Source organism: Aythya marila (assembly GCF_965140915.1).
Source record: "Aythya marila genome assembly, chromosome: 24".
In the NCBI taxonomy this organism is placed as follows: Eukaryota; Metazoa; Chordata; class Aves; order Anseriformes; family Anatidae; genus Aythya; species Aythya marila.
In genome coordinates this window covers 4167335-4184281 of record NC_139065.1, presented here as the reverse complement: position 1 = coordinate 4184281, position 16947 = coordinate 4167335, and the positions used below count along the sequence as shown (strand labels likewise).

General features: G+C 53.6%; 1 protein-coding gene across 9 annotated transcripts in view; it reads right to left on the bottom strand.

Moving 5' to 3' along the window:
* Positions 1-16947, bottom strand: part of NFASC (neurofascin) — an 84062-nt gene that overhangs the window by 45157 nt on the left and 21958 nt on the right. For all 9 annotated transcript variants that reach the window (XM_082778642.1, XM_082778649.1, XM_082778641.1 and 6 more), the window contains exons 2-6: positions 6181-6365; positions 3661-3766; positions 3238-3434; positions 2777-2899; positions 2398-2568 (exon numbers count right to left, since the gene is read on the bottom strand). In XM_082778642.1, coding sequence (XP_082634768.1) covers positions 2398-2568; positions 2777-2899; positions 3238-3434; positions 3661-3766; positions 6181-6274 — 691 coding nt within the window. In that variant the 5' untranslated portion in view covers positions 6275-6365. The remainder of the gene's footprint in view (positions 1-2397; positions 2569-2776; positions 2900-3237; positions 3435-3660; positions 3767-6180; positions 6366-16947) is intronic.

Here is a 16947-nt window from a genome sequence, read left to right as displayed (position 1 = left end):
GGGCACGGGGCAAGGTGACACGGGGACCAGAGCCACGGCCCCAGCACGGGGACAGGGCAGCAGCAGAAGCGATAGAGAGGCACTCGGAGCACGGCTGCCTTGGGAGACAAACAGCAACATAACACAGCAACACGGGAGAGGAAAAGAAGCTTGTTTTCCTCCTAAGAAATGGAGAGACAGTTAAATATATGAATAATGCCACCTAATCGTATCACAAACATTTCCTCAAAGTGTTTTTCTCTTGGTACAACGGCATCTGTATCTTCGAAAAAAAAATCAGTTCAATTTTGAGAAGAAAATGATTTTTCTCTCAGGGAGGTAAGCGTGTTCCTGCTACTTTATTCCAGCACAGAGCAGGCTGGACACAGCTAGGCAGCGGCGTAATGGTGCAGAGAGGCACGGAGAAGATGAACAAATAAAAAATAATAACAACAATTAGGCTTCAAAAACATAATCTACTACAAAATCCCTTTTAATTACCAGACAATTAAAGTAGATTGAGTTCCATGTGAAACCACCAGGCCCTCAATAGCACGCTGCTCTCATTTATTGCCAGCCACTGCCAGCCCATCCGTGGGCTCCTATGCAGGAGGGTGAAGGAGCCCGGCAGCCACCCGAGCCCTGAGCCACCAGAAAAATGCTCCACAGGAAAATAGGCAGGGGCATGTCGCTCACCCCAGCCCTTGTGTTTTTCTCTCCTTGCATCAAGAAGACAGATAGCAAGCACATGCGATGGTTTTCCAGCAGCCTGTGACTCTTTTAAGACAGCTGATGCTCATGGCTTAAAGCAGAGATCACCGAACAGCTTGAGACAAACTCATCTCCTCTGAACGCTGTGCATATAAAGATTTTTTCAATCATAACAGGCAAAAAATTGGAGCCTCGGTTCTTTAGCTTCCAAGGGTTTCTTGGAGGGGTCTGAGGTGGCATCTGCATCTGGTAATGCAGCAGAAATTTCCAAAGGAAAGCTTACAGAGAGGGCCCGGTGCCACCCAGCTTGGGAGCTGATGCTGTGGAGGCATCAGGGTGTAGCTGCTTGTGTCTGCCTGCACAGAAATCCCCCAGCATTTCTCCCTTATATTTTTCTAGAGCTAAACCAATACATCAGGCTGATAACCTCAGAGGCCCCAACGAGCACCGATCTTTGCCAGAATTTCTGCAGCTCCTGCTAACTCAGGACTCAGCCCTTCAGCAGGAGGTAAACGTTGGCATTATGCGGCCAGCTCTGCAAACGGACAAGCAATGTTCAGAGTGAATTACATGCGCACACTCCTCGCCACCAGCAAAGTGCCTGCTTACAGCATTTATATTGCTGATTCTCCACTTGTGCTCTGCATGGAGGGCAGGGTGTTATGGCACAAGTGCCAAACACTCCCGGCCCTGTTTGTGTCGCGCTTCGCTCCCTGCTCTCGGGAGGCTCTAACAGAGTTACCTCCGGCCTCAGTTGCTGCGAGATTGGGTTGAGCTCCTAGAGCTGAGGCTCAGGAACGATCCCCACGCCAAAAGCAGCTCTCACACCACTCGCAGCCGAGGTTGTGCCGGTGCTGTGCATGCAATGAAAGGGCCATCACAAGAGCTTCGTGCCCCGCAGCACTCCGCTGGTGGCCCTCTGCCCATGTTCCCACCAGCTAGCTGGTGGAAAGTGCCCTGACATGGGGAACCAGCCTCCTCCCAAGCAGCCTCCCTGCTGGTGGGGAGGCTACCAGGGCCCCCTGCCCATGGAGGGGTCAGGGAGAGCCGTGTGCCTGCTCCTCCTGCTCCCCAGGGATGCTCCTCACTGAGCATCGCTGGCCATCCTGAGCACATCCCGAGCATTTCTAGCCACCCTGAGCACATCCCGTGTGTACCCACTCAGGCCCAAAGGCTCCAGCCCTCCTGTTGCCACGTCCCAGAGCTGAGCCTCAGCTCCTGGACAGCCGCTAAGTCCCGAGCCTTGTGTGAGCCTCGTTGGTCAGGCAATGGACACACACTCAGTCCCCCCTGTGCAGCACCACCGTGGCTGGGGGTTCCCCATAAATCTAAACCTGGAGCAAACCAAGGCTATTTCCAGTGTTTCAAACTAGGGAAAGATCACTCGACATTGTGCTTCTCCCTGAGGATGGGGGAACGCCCCATCTGCACTGCAGTGCTTTCCAGTTCATCCCAGTTGCATGGATGCTGCGGTACCTGCACCGAGCATCTCCCCGGGGCACTGGGAGGGAACCAGCTTCCCCTCGCTATGGGGCAGCAGCCCAGGTCCTACCAGTCCTCATCCCAACTTCTACCACCCTGAACAAAGGGAAGGAAGCCACTCTTCTACCTGGTAGGCTGTCAAGGACTGAAACGGTGCCTGAAAGGAGAACCCTTCCCGAGGGGGGCTGGGGAAGACCCACCCGCAGTGATCACCGTGACACTTACTGGTTTTCACCTTGAGGGTGTAGGGGTTTTTCTGCTGGATGGTGTGGGTGAAGTGGAAGCGGGCGTTGCAGCTGTAGTCGGTCTGGGCGTCCTGCAGCATGACGTTGGAGAAGTAGAGGTCGCCGTTCTGGCCCTGGGAGACACGCTTGTCCTGGTGGATGGGCTCCATGGCTGCACGGGGGAAATTCGGACAAGTCAGAGCCTCCTGCGGGTGGGTGACCCCATGAGGGCAAAAAGCAACCCCCTGACCCAAGCCATGTGTGGGTGCCGCCACGCTCTGAGCTAGCGCTAGCGATAATGACTCTAAACATAATTAGGGTAAGTAAACCCTGCAGGTGGGTGATGGAGGGGAGCAGGGGTTTGGGCTTCCCCGACTCACAGCTGCTCATCCAGAAGATGACGGGAGAGGGCAGGCCGGGCGGCGGGTTGCACTGCAGGCTCAGCGGAGCACCTTCATCGACCTCGATCACATCCACCTTCTCCTTGGGCCACAGGGGAGACTCTGCCACGGGAAGCACAGGCACCGCGTGAGGAGGGCAGGGCGGCCACCTTGCAGATCCCTTCCCTCCTCCCTCCCGCTGGGCCCGGCCTGGTTTCAATGGAACAACCTCGATGCAAACTTCATTTCTGTGCCTGCAAGCTTCTCTTAAACCTACACCGAGCATTTGCTGTTGGCTACAGCCCTAATCCCTTGGGTTTTATCTCTGCCCTGTGGCTGGATGCATCCCGATGCAGGCAATAGATGCACAGGCTGAGATGTTTGAGCACCAGGTGTTGTCCACGTATCCCCTACAAAGCAGCCCCTGCTTTCCTCGGACCAGCCTCGTGTCCCCTACTCACTGGACACCTGGAGGTGGATTTTGCTGGAGAGCGCGGTGCCGTAGTCGTTGCGGGCGAAGCACTGGTACTCGCCCTCGTAGTCCTCCGGCCGCCCCCCGCTGTGGAAGTCGATGACCAACGTCCCCGACCGCCGCCGCATCGACACCTTGGGGTCCTTGGCCACGTTGAAGAACTTCCCGTTCCTCGTCCAGGAGAAGCTGGGAGGAGAGGGGAGAGGTTTGCTCAGTGACCATGGGCCATACAAGGCTGTTGATAGCTTGACCTGTGCTACACAACAGCTAAATCAGCACCAACCGGTGCCAGTGGCACAGCTCTGCTGGCTTTGGGGACAACGTGGCCAATGTGGACCTGCCCTGGCTGGAGCCTCAACTGCTCCAGGGCCAGTGCTAACAAACTTCAGGGGTCCAGCACAGAGGCACTTACGTGGGAACGGGGTTCCCTTTGGCTTCACATTCAATGAAGATATTGTCCCGCGGGTCCACGATGTAGTCCTTCACGGACTGCTTGGTGATCGTGGGGGGCTGAGGCACTGCAAAGCAAATGACAGCGGTGAGGAAGGTCGTGCCGACAGGGAGAAGCCTCTTCCTGCTGTCCTGCAGCAGATCTGGGCATCTTCCCCAGGCCAGATATGAAATTTGTGGTTCAGAGCCCTCCAACACCTGAAGGAACCACCAGGAGCATGTGTGCAGGCAATGTCCCAGGCACACCTCGCACCAAGCCACAGCCGGCACCAGCCCCGACCCCTCGTGCCATTCCGGACATGCAGAGGAGACTAAAATGCACAGACAGAAGACGAGGGCAGCACTTACATTCACTCTGAATATTTGCTGTTATTTCCAAAGTGCAAGCGTAATGAAAAAGAAGAAAAAAGGTTAAGTGCAGAACAAACATTAAAAGAACATTATGCACACGCACAAACGTAATACTGTTACTGGAGGCTCTGCAAATATCACACACAATTCATTTTACAGTTCCAGCATGTTCTGATCTACCTACTTACTGTTATATGGGAGAAGCTGCTGCCGAGCATCCCATGAGCTGCTAACTGCCTCGAGAACCTCTGTTTTTTTGGCAGGGTTGATCAGAGGGCACAAGGCACTGGGTGGGCTCACCTGGGGAACTGGTGTCCCCATGGTCCAGCGGGTCAGCCGCAGGAGCTGGCAATGTCACCCCCTACCCTCTGGCTAGGCTGAAGCCAATTTATCCATTTCATCCCCCTCAAATCAGAGGCTGATAAACCCTGAGCTGGCTTTTTAGGTGATGGTCAAACTTGGAGAAGGTGCCTGTAAAATCCGGCAAAATAGGGATGTACGTATATCTGGGACAGCAGCAGGTGAGGTTATATCCTAAGAATAAACCCTGTTAGGGATGGGGCAGGGGAAAAACACCTAGGGAAGCTTAAAAAGACAACGATCTCCATGGAATGCCACAGAGTCTCTGCAGGTTTGGGGCTGTGTATTTACCAATAGCAGCCCCTCAAGGCATGGCAGGAGGAGGCTCATTAAGTGCTGGAGGTGATGGTGCTGGGCAGCAGGGAGGAGGAGGCTGGAGAAATGGTGAGCTGCAAAGCAGGGCTGCCTTGAGCAGTTCTCCACCAGCTGTCAGCATTTCTCTTACTTTTCTAAGGTCACATTACATGCAAATATCAAAACTACTCCGTGTCTGATAGGAAGCACAAGCAGCAGCAGCATTGTGCTGTTTGTAAATGCCGTCAGTTTTGGCCAGCTGCACTGGCCCCTACTTCCACGCTGGCTGCCTTCACTTCTGAAATGTTATGGATGCGAACAAAGCCAGGCCTGGAAGGAACCGCCGGGCTGTGTGCACTGCATAAATTCCCACTGCTGGGAACAAGAGCGCCGTGCTTCTGTCCCAGTGACCCCAGGACCAGATTTGTTCTTCCACAACCATCTGGAATGGAGCAGAGCAGGAACTCGGACTCCAGTCGTGCACAGACAAGTGACTGTGCTGGGACCCCCACCTTATGCATTTAAATCCCACAGGTACCTATTCCCCTCGGCAAACCTGAGCTTTCCTATCCCTTCTCTTCACTAATTTCCAAATTTCAGCCAAAAGCCACTGCCTGAAGACTTTTCCTTCTCCTCTCGCTGCCCAGCAGAGGTAGCCTGGGTACAGCCAGCACCCTCAGGGCTCTGCAGGCAGCAACCCACACAGGAGAAATTTCTGCCATCGAGAACAACCCCGGCACTTCAGCAGAAAGCTGGGCTTTTTCTGCTAATGCACTGCTCGCTGGAGGATTTCTGTACATTGCGCTGTCAGAATAGATTCCCTGCAGCTACAGCCTGATTGTTATTAACTGCCTCTACAGGAGGAAGCCGGGACACCAAGAAATTATGAAACTGGTTTCCAGAAGAGTAGCTGGACCGGAGCCTCTGAGCCATGACTTAGCAGCACGCTCTCGGTACAAACCCTCGTCCCAGGCACATCCAAACAAGTCATCCATTCCCCGTGTGCCGGCCTGAAGATGCTCATTCAGCAGAAACAGCATCCCATGACCCCCTTCCTCCTCGCTCCATAACCCCAGCTCCTGTGCTTCTGAATAAAACATCACTCCTCTTACATAATTAACCAAAAAGTCCCAACAGAGAGAGAAAAATCCTGGGATGCTCCACTTAAACCAAGGGGCTAAAGGCTTGCCAGGGCCTGGTTTGCTCCCCAGCGTGGCCCTGCTGCTCCGTCCCATTTCGGTGGGCGGCTGCAGGTCCTTTGCTCAGCTGTTGAGACAGACTGACTGCAGCTGGCAGTGACCGAGGTGACTTCCTGAAGGGCATGTGGTTTAAAAGGAAAAATACCCCAAAACAAAAAATAGAGGAAAAGAAAAACAACTTAGGCTGGAGCAGAAGAGCCGCCTGCTCCACGCATTTCTCTGCTCTGCCTCGTATCCCATTCAAGCAGAGGTTATTAGAAAGGTAAAATGCAACTTACAATCCAAAGGGACTTCGATGGCGCTGACGAGGTGCTGGAGGTACAGGGCGAAGGCTATCCCTGCGCAGGTGAGGTGGGGTCTGTGCAAGACCATCTTGGACGTCGGGACAAGGCCACGACCTCAGCTGCGTCCCCCGAGGCGAGCTGGCCGCTGGCACGTGCAGGAGGGCTGCCTGGGTCCTCAGCTGCAAAACACACAGAGCAGAGGTCACCGCGCTTTTACGGCCCCATTTCCTGCCTTCCTCCTCCTTGCAGCTGCGGGGAGAGAGTGTTTGTGATCCAAACGCGTTTGTGCAGAGGGATGGGGCTGGTAAAGGTGCCAGAAATAGTTCCCTGGCTCTGGTGAGTCAGGTACCAGCCCGTGGTTATTGTCCTCCCAAGCCCTGCTTTGTTCTGGGGATGAAGTCAGCCCTTTGGGGCTCATCCTTTTCAGCCTTGTAGCTCTCCCCAGGGACTGAAGGAAAGTTACCCAGGGCAAGTGAAAAAACCACTGACCACTTTTCCAGCTGGGCTGGTGGTGGCACTAAGGGGCAGGAGGCTGCCTGGGGTCGGGCACTGAGCTGATGCCTTCACCCTTGTGTGTAGCATCCCATCCTGGCTCAGCACCTGCAGGTTTGGGGCACAGCAGGCCCTCTCCTGACCGAAATGAGCTCATTTTGAGCCACTCTACAGCTGCTTCTCTCCCTGGGTGTACCAGGCACTCATCCTGGCCCCTGTGCTCCAAGGACTCCCCAAAGCAGCCATCCCAACTCCTGGGGATGGGCAGCACATCGCTCGGAGTCTTCCTGCCCATTCATTTTTATTTCGCTGTTGATAAACCCATAGAGTCACTGCAGATTAAAAGACAGCAGAAAGGAGGATAAATCACCCTTATCTGCACGATAACAATCCCCTTAGAAAGGCGACCGGAGCGCAGAGGTTGCGTCGTGGCTGAGTTACAGCCCTGTCCGTAACGGAGCTATAAATGCCGGGCAGCAGACGTGCAGACAGCTCTCTCGGCTAAGGACAGAAATAGTGCCAGGGCAGCAAGCAGTGGAAAATCCCCAGCCTGGCTCCTCGCTGCTCCTCCCCGTCTCCGCGCGCAGCCTTGCGCCGTGTCGCCAGGCAGGAGAGCGGTGCGCTGAGGCCATTTGGCAAGCACGAGGAGCCCGTCTTCATGAAATATAAATAACCCGACACGGCTCGGGATGCTGCTGCCCCTTCAGCTGTTCCCGAGCCCCAACCGGAGCAGGAGCAGAGGGGAGGGGGGCCCAGCACGACAGACAAAACCCGGCGAGCGCGGGGCTCTGGGTACCGCGGGGGAAGCTGCTGGGGGAGCCAGCGAGGAGCAGATGTCACGGCAAATAAAGGGCCCTGACACATGGCTCTCGCAGCTCTCCCGAACCCCAGACAGCATCAAACCCGGCGCGAGACAACTTTTCAGGCCGCTTTCCCTGTTACCCTTCCTGGGGACTGGCAGTGCTGAGCTGCTTCTCCATTCACCCCGGGTTTCGCTCTCCCTAAGGGAGATGCTGTTCCTGCGTCGCACCCTGGAAGCGCAGCGAATGTCTGAAAGCCATCACATTTATCGGATTGGAAGGGGTGGGGAAGAACCGTGAGCATCCTTCCTACCCCTCTGCAGACCAAACATGCAGGCCAGGATTTTTAAAGCATTTTTAAAGAGAGCAAGCAGCTCAGCTTCCAAGGTTTCCCGTGCAGCATTCCTGACCCTGCAGAGATGCCTGCGTTTCAAGGATGGGTCTGAGCAGAGCCTCCTCGCTGCCCTGCTCAGATGGGCCCGGGCCATCTGTGTCCCTGCTCCTGGGCTGAAGCCCAAACGAAGTCGCCAGCCCGCTGCGTCCCAGTTACACCAGATTACAGACCACAGGTTGCGAAGGGGCCGGGAGGGGGAGTGTTGCTTTGATCTTTTTTGCTCATTCAAAGGATTTTCCAATCCAGCTGTTGCAATAAAAATAGTTGAAGGACAAAATAATTATAGGACCGGGCCAGTAATTAAAGTCATGTCCAGGACTTTCGCAGTCCTCAGAGACCAGGTCATGCTGAACAAAGCTTTTCAAATTACTTCTTTAGCTTTCTGTCTAAGGGAAGACATCATTTTGATCTGTAGTTTTCATTATTTGGAGCGGTTCATTTCTCCAGTTACGGCTTACACTGAGTAATGGATAAGCTGGTTTTATGCCTTTCTGTTACTAAGCAGAAGTTTGACTTAGGAACTAAACCAGCCAATACTGCAAACAGAGATTTAGCAGGACCGAGATTCCTCGTGTCCTTACTCTGCTCGCAGAGCGGTGTTTCACAAGATCACAAAATGCTTTAAAACCTGCTTTGTTCACCAGATACAGCACGGAAGGGAAGGTGCAAGGCAGCAGGCATTTAGGTACCTCTACAAACTGCTTTGAGACTGTGCATTGGCCAACGTGAAGGAAATGTTTGTGATATAAAATAGAAGATTCCTGGCACAGAGACTTAGGAGATATCTCCATACATGTATCTGTGGGTGATTTTGCATTAAATGGCAATACCGAAAGGACTGAGCTCCAACACTGACCCTACAGAGGACACAAAGCAGGGATCTGTGCACCCAACTGGTAAAAAAAACACATATCCTACCCACCATCACCACACTCAAACTGGAAATACAAGCTGTGTGTGTACCAGAAGAGAAGTTCACAGTGCTGCAGTTTGAGTGGATGGGAACAGCGGGGACCCAGCTGCTCAGGACCGAAGGACGTGGGCAGGACAACGTGGGAAGGACCCGGACACCTCTGGGGGGGACAGCCTGTACGGCACGAGCAACCGCGCCGAGCAGCACCGCTACCCGAAGGAACACGAAGAAATATTTCACCCCACAACGAGGCACGCACAAAGCGCATCCCCGCCTTTGGAGCAGCGAGAGCTGGGCTCCCCTTTGTTCCGGGGCAGCTGTGGGTGCGACTCGCCGCGCAGCACGAAAGCTGCTGCCGTGCCTGAGCGTGTAGGTGGGCTGCCGGGGCCGGGCGGTGCTGCCGAACACAGCCCCCATTGTCGGGGCTGCTCCACAATGGGATGGGACGTGAGGGGACCGCCCCAGCACAGAGGGATGGAGCACGAACCAGCGTGCTTCTGGGGATGCTGGTGGTGCTGGGAGCATCTGGTGCTGGGAGACATCAAAGTGGGAGTCCAGGCTGGAAGTTCATGGAGTGCAGGGCTCTGGCTCCCGTGCAAAAGGGGAAGATGAGATTTCTTCTTCCCAGACATGGTGTTCAGTACTAGCTGCTCCTGGCCCTGTTGCACAGAGAAAAGACTTGATTCACGCCAGAGGAGCTCTGCAAGCCTCTCAGCCTCATGCTTGCAGCTGTCTCCTGGGGTGGCTGCAGCCCCAGAACTGGGTAGGTTGGGGCTAGGGCTGCACCAAAAGCCTCTGAGCTGGCTGGACCCAAAACCCATCCGAAATCTGGACCTGTGGTGTTCGGTAAAAACACAACACAGCCTGAAATGTCACACAGATCGTTGTGATTCCATCAGACAGGAATTTAGCTTCTTAAACACAGCTCTCATCCAGCACTGAGGCTGTAGCCGAGCACCAACAAAAGCCAGCTCCCTGCTCCACTTTCCTCTAGCTACAGGAGACAGACTTGGATGCCTTTTCCCCCAAATACTCCTCCAGAGTTCAGAAGCTTTCTGTCCCGGTGCTTTCCATTTCCCTGATGACCTTTTGCAACACCACTTCTCACAAGCTGCTAGACTGGGTTGAGAAATACATCCCCAGTATTGCTCCAGACCTCCTCCCAGACAAACCAGCCGCCTGCATAAATACATCAGCTTTCACTGCACAAAAGCATAACTGACCCCAGGACAGGACCTTTAAACTGGAGACTGCTCCTCCTCTTGGCAAAACCCAGCCCAAGGTCCCCACCAGCAGGGACAAGCCCCTGGGACACCCTGAGCACCCCCCAGGAGGATGCGCGGTGCTCATCCCAGCGGCCGTGCTGGTGAATCGGATGGTGCTGAAACAGTGCCCGGCCCACGTTACGGGTCATTGCCCTGATGTGTTTGGCTGCAGGTTTCACACTCTCGAGTTTCTCCTGATGCAAAGACAATACTCGCATATCCATAATTAAAACACAAAACATATCCAAGCACGGCATTGCCCTGCGTGTGTTCGGCTGCGAGCTTCATGCTCTCAAGTGTCCCCTGATGTAAAGACAATGCTCACATACCCATAATTAAAGTAATAAACATATCCAAGCACTTTGCTCGTAAGCCACTCAAAATCTGCAATGAAAGGGGAAAAAATCAGCTTTTAAAATGCTTTTAGGTCCTTCTCCATCTCTTAAAGGCTCTGCTCCAGCAGCAGCACTATGGATGATTTCCCCAGGGAGTGATTTCTCTCTAGACACCACCACGTTCTCCCTCTCCCCTTCACAGCTCCTCAGAGGTTCCTGTCCTGCTCTGGCCAAAACCTGGCCCTTCAAAGGACTCCCAGGACCATGGCTCTGCTGGCTGCAGTGCACCCGACGCCCAGCACCACTCGAGGAGCCCCAGCTCTGCTTCACCGCTGTCCTTTGCCTTCATCTGGAAGACAGCTCATCGACTTCCCCTGGGTACAAATAACCCCGGGAAAGGGCTGGAGTAATGAAATGAGGGCTCTCAGAGTGGCCATTGAAACAAATTCCTCCTCCTTGGCCCCAGTCCTGCAACTCGACCCCAAACCTGGCCTCTCACAGGCAGACAGAGCATGGGCATGGTTAGCGGTGGCAGGGGGAGTCTCTGGCTGGAGTCAGATACAATTAAATAATTCCTCAATGAGGGATTGTTTGTAATCAGCTCATTAGGTCCAGCAGGACACTCTCAGTAGCAATTAGGCATTTATCCTTATTTACGGTTGTAAGAGGAGCAGTAAAACTCGAGCAGCTAGTGTTCCCAAGAAGATTCCTACAGCACCATTTAATGCGTTGCAGTCACTTAATTAAAACTGATTGAATAGTGCAGAGCAATGTTTCCACAACGAGAAAACCCTTTCAGTTTCAGATAATGAAAAACATTGATTTAGAGGGAATACATGCATGTGATTCCCTAACTTTGAGTCTTCTTCTCCCTGTCCAAAAATCCCCATAACCACCCACCCCGTGCTTCAGACCCACGTGCCCTCTGCTCACAGGCAAGGTGAGAAGCCAGGTTCATCATAGGAAAGGGGTTTAAGATTTTTGACAGTCTGTGCCCACTGCAGCCCCAAAGGAGTCCCCGTGGAGATTTTTGCTCCCATCCTCGGAATAAAAAGTTAATTTCTCAGTGCAAGACCTGGGGCTGCAGGGGTTTGGTGCACGAGGCAGGCACCTCCTGCAGCATCCCCACCAACCCTCCCTGAATGCTCCAGCCCGAGTGGTTTGGGATAACTGTCCTCATCCTTCTCCTGTGACATTCCTGCCACATCTTTAAGGAACACGTCCATGGGCCGTTTCTTTCAACTCCTGGCTTCTTGCCTCACTGCTCCGTGGGATTTTTGCCACGTGCTGCATTTTCCTTCCACTCCCTGCAACTCTCCTGCGGCACACGTGGGTGACTTCTCCATCTCATGCCCCGCAGGCAGTCTGCATTTTCAAAGAATCGAGCAAACAAACAGGCATTGACAGAAAGCGTAGTGATAGCACCAGAAACGACGACGGCTTCCGAAAGTCACCCACCAGCAAATGCCAGCAGGAGAGGCGGCAGCATCCCTCCGGCTCCGCATAGGGCAGGACGTGGGAAGTGGGAACAAATCCGTCAATCCCCTGAACTTTAAAGCCGATGCTGGCGGTAAGGAGATTTGTGCTCGGCTCTGTACCTGCCGGGCAGACAGAGCTCACCCCACCTTCCTCCTGCAGCCCTCTGGAGTCAGGGCCAGCCGCAGCCAGGCTCCCATTTCAGGAATATTTAGAAATACTTTAAAAATCACAGGAAAAAGGGGATAATTGCACTCGCTGCTATTCAGAGCTGGGAATTGCAGGTTTTGGGTAAGGACCATGCTTACACTTCCAGGAGGTAATTCACTCCCTTGGAGAGCTGTGTAATGCTGCTGAAAGCGCAGATAACGCCAGGGAGAGGATCTATCACAGTTGTATCTCAGCACTACATAATGTGAATTAATTCATCATCCTGTCCTTCTGGTACCGTAAGGAAATGCTGCAGTCCTATTACACGGAGGCACTCTCGTCCAGAGAGGTTAAGTGCTACCCCAAGGTCACACGAGAGCTATGGCATGAGTGGGAAATGAGCCAAGCTCACCAGAGTACTAAGTTTAATCAGAAAATAGCGTTCCACCTTTGCAGAACGGTCACTGAGAGGGGGGAAAGAGAAAGGTGGAAGCATGAAACTCTGTGGAAGGTGACAACGTGACCTCCAGCAGCCTGCCCAGCACTTGCGAGCACTGTGTAGGGCAGCAGCTGATCCTTTCACTAGTGAAAGGAGAAAACCAAGTCCTAGAAGTTATCCTGGGCAGGAAGCAAAGGGGCTCTGTGATGCGGCACTTCAGGCAGGTGGGGCAGGGTACGGCTAAGATGAAAAAGCAATTATTTTTACTTTGGGGGGTGTGTGTGGGGTGTATTCATGAGCCCTCCTATTACAATTTACTAGGAAAAATGCATGGTTTGCTTAACTTTGATATTGTTTTGTTTAAGGAGAGGGACAAGGAAGTGAGTTAGCATGAAAAATATCGAAGGAAAAGGAAAAAATATTCAGGCAGGGAAGTATCACCAGGAGCAGCTTCAGGGCACACAGCACCAATGACACTGATGCAGGCAGCCCGTTTCCATGCTGCACAGAGCCCGTTGTCCCTGCTGTCCAGAGGCTGGTCCAGGAGCTCCTGGGTCACCACTGCTGACCCAAAGCAGGACCCACGGCCACCAAGCCCCATCCTGCCTGTGGGATGGCGCCTGCAGGAGTCAACCTGGGGCACCCTGTGCAAACCCAACCCCAACGCTGGCCCTGCCAAGGACCCCAGAAGCCTGAGGAGAGGCCCGAAAGCAGCAGGCACTGATCCTCCCCACACAGCAAAGCTCCTTTCCACGGGCATCCATCCCACGCTGCTCGACGTGGTGGAGCAACGGGGGGCACGCGGTTAATGCTCACCCTGCTGTGTCCCTTGGCCACCCATCCGAGGGACGCAGCATCTGTCCCCTAGTGATTAGCCAACTGCTAATCACGCAGAGGGAGAGCTATAAATAGCAAGCGCTTGGGAAAAGCTGCCTTTCCCCTGCTGGCTCTCCCACCACGCTGGCTTCCCTCTGCAGGGTTTGGCCCCGAGGAGGAGTGCAGAGACCTGGGGCTTTGCGCCAGACACCCACGTGTGCATTTGGTCACATCAAGATCCTGGGTGGAGAAGGGTCCTGCATGCTCCCAGGAGCTCGGAGAGCTGCCCTGCCCATGTTAAAGGGTGTCCCAGAGCCCACAGCATCCCCCAAGGCATAAAGAAGTGACGGCTTGTGTCCCCAAAGCCACGTCGGGATGTGCCACAGGAGCTGCCCGCGCGCCCCAGCATGTGGCGTAAGTGACGTGATGCAAATTGTCACAAAGACGCATGCCCTGACACCCCAAGAAGGGTTTTCTCTTTACGCAGAGGGAAAAGGTTAATGAAGCAAAACGGCCCGACTGGCATCATGTGGATGCCTAGGGGTTAAAAGGCTCCTACACCAGGAAACCACTTCTGTAGCTGAAAGACTTGGAGAATTGGTGTTTACGTCTCATGTTACCAAAGCTCTGGCCACTTGTGATCACTGAAGAACTTGGGAAGATGCCATCAGCCCTTCCACCATCCTCCAGTCCCAACCCAGGGACCCCAGTGCCTGGCTGAGTCCCGAGTACCACAAGCAGAAGGAAAGCAAATTGGATTTCGGAGATAAAAGGCAGACGTGCCCACCCTAGGGGTCTCTAAGCTTTCCAGCCCTACACCACAGCAGGATTTGCCTTCAGCCCTGAGGCCCTGCAAGCAATGGGGCCAGGCAGGGAGTGGGGCTTTTGGACCCATTTGTGATGGTGGCTGCAGGATGCGCTCCGAGGGGGCGTTTGTCAAGCGCTGCACGTTCCCTGCTGGAAATTACAGTACTCAAGGGTGAGGAAGGACTCGAGCACCAAAGCTTTAATTTTAGTCAAGGCACTTCTTGAGTAAGCACTTTATTTATCTCTGCCCTTAAAAATGCTTGTGAGTCTACGACTTAGTATTAAATTTTCTTAGTGGCTGTTCTTCTGCTACCAAAAATCTGAATTTCCTGGGCAACTCCAGTGTTATTCCTCCTTTAGAGGCTCCCCCACCCTTCTGGCTTGTCTCATTCCCAAAGGAAAGTTCCCGTGCTCTCCTTTCCCTGCTTTCTGATCCTTTTGCTGTTCCTGGAGCATCACCAGGGCAGCTGCTTGGGCACGATTCAGGAACCAGGGCAGTCACAGCTCAGGAAACACAGGATGATTTTGTTCCAAGCCTGCAGGACACAGAGCCCATGCTCCCCTGGGTTTGAGAGGGTCAACCTGGAAATCACCAGAGCCACGAGCAGACCTCCCACCCACCCCAACACCATCCCCTGCCTCCCATCTCCAAGCCCCGTAACCGGATCGCACGCAGGTGTCACCGACAAGACAGGAACACACCTGCTGGTGGTTAATCCTGTAAGTGAGCTGTATTTACACACACCAGCTCTTTCCCCCAGCCCGGCTGAGGGCCCTGGAGCCGTGATATCACCTTACAGCCAGCTGAGGTGTGCAGGCACCGTGTCCCCCATCCATCCCCCCAGGAGGGCTGGAGACCTGGCTGTGGCCACGAGCTGGGTCTCAGCCCAAATCCCACCAACATCTCCCCAAAAAAAGCTCGTGGAGGTAACGGAGCTGCTCTGTCCTCCCCAGACACAGCCGTGGAGCACATCTGGTTTCTGTGTTGTGCAAAATGCCTTTGACATTTCATTTCAAACCCCAGGCATTTAAACGGCGGTGACGGAGCAAAGCAGCAGCAAATCTGACATTTCATCGCTGAGCCCTGACACACAGACTTCAGACAGCGCTACGACACGGAACAGTGCAGGGAAATGTGAGGGGACCCAGAGAGACACAGCAATTCTTCAAAACCTTACATAAAAATATAAATACAGTTATCTGGAAAATTAGTTGAAGGATTAAGCCTGCTTCTTTCAGCGGCACTGGAATTTCCTCTCGAAATGCTGGGTAACCAGTTGTCCTTGCCCACCGGGATCCTAATTACAGGTGGGGAGTCAGGAAGGCAGTCATCAGCTCTCATCTGCACTCCCTAACCAGTCCCTCTGCACTGTAATCGAGCTCACGGCTGTGAAATCCAACAAAAAAAAATACCTTTTATTGGACTATGCTCTCAGCATAAAGTGTGTTGTGTAGAGATTTTCCAAGAAGGGCAAGCCAAAGATCACAAGCCCCCAGTGTCAGCCAACTATCCCGAGGAAAACCACCTCACTGCCCCGTCTGGGCACTTCTAATAAACCCTTTTGGCCCCTTTCAAATCCCACCTGGGACATCTTTGCTGGAGATGCTCATTTCCTACAAGTTCTTTTGCTCCCCTTCCCTCCCATTTCCCCACACCATATATTTAACCAATTTTTTTCCCCAGCCGCAGCAGCCGTCAGTGCAAAGTGGTCGACGTGTCTCCCACCCTCCTGTGTCATTGCCTTGGCCCCGTCCCTACCTCCTGCCCTCACACCTGCAACCCCGAGCGGCAGACAGCACGGTGCAGCAGCGATGCTGTGAAATCAGGCTTTATTTATCACCCCGAGCAGCAGCCTGTGCTCGGAGCTAGCAGGGAAACACCATCCCCTGGTATTCCGCAGCAGCGCCGCGGGGAACTTGCCTTTGCACGTTCCCTAGCACATTTTTACATTACTCCATCTGAAATTCTCACCCTTCGCGAGGCGGTCATTAATATTGCCAGCACAGCCGCTCCATCTGCCTTCGGAGCCCCCTCCAACATGGCAATAAGTTAATTGGTAGAAGCATTTGGCTTCCACATAATGAAGTTGGCACAAAAACAGCTTTTAACCTTCAGGACCGAGTACAGGATGCAGATTACTTGTTCCCTGTGCTGGAAAAATAAAAATAAAAGGGTTGCTTATGCACGCTGAGGGCCAGGGCTGGCGCCTGCTGGTTATTTGAAGAGGACAAACGAGTGCAGAGACAGCGGGGCGCAGCCAGCACCGTGCTCAGCACCCTTCCTGGGAGCTGTGCCCGGAGCGCTGCCCTCCCACGCCACCCTGCTGCCACCCGCACCCAGCCAGTGCCATTGCCGGCACCTGGGAATGGGAAGCAAAAGCAACTGGTTTGTGCCCTGGGGAGGTGTGGATGGGCACCCAGACAGCGTAGGTGCCAGCAATAATTGATGGATAAAGTAACTGAAGATAAAAAACCACCGCCACAGCTTCAAGGCTGACCAGTGCTTTGCGATCTGTGCAAGCTCACTCTGAGACCACAAGCAGCATTTAGCCAGGAGGTCGGCTTCAAGCAGGGGATGCACGAGCCAAGGAGCCTTATCTTCCTTCTCTGGGCTGCAAAAACATTTCCGACATCTCACAGGCTGGAAGACGGGAAACACATGTCCTACAGACCCTGGTGAAGGAGAACTTTTCCCCCCGCTTCCACTTCTTGTCAGGGAGATGTTTGCTGGATAAACAGTGGGATTTAAAGATAAATGGAAAACAAAGGAAAGGATGCCTTGAATATTCAATTCTTCCACTGTCTCATCTCGAATTCATCCTGCCAAGCTCTGCACTGTGGAGACGAACTGCTGCAAGTGTTAAGTGTGAAATA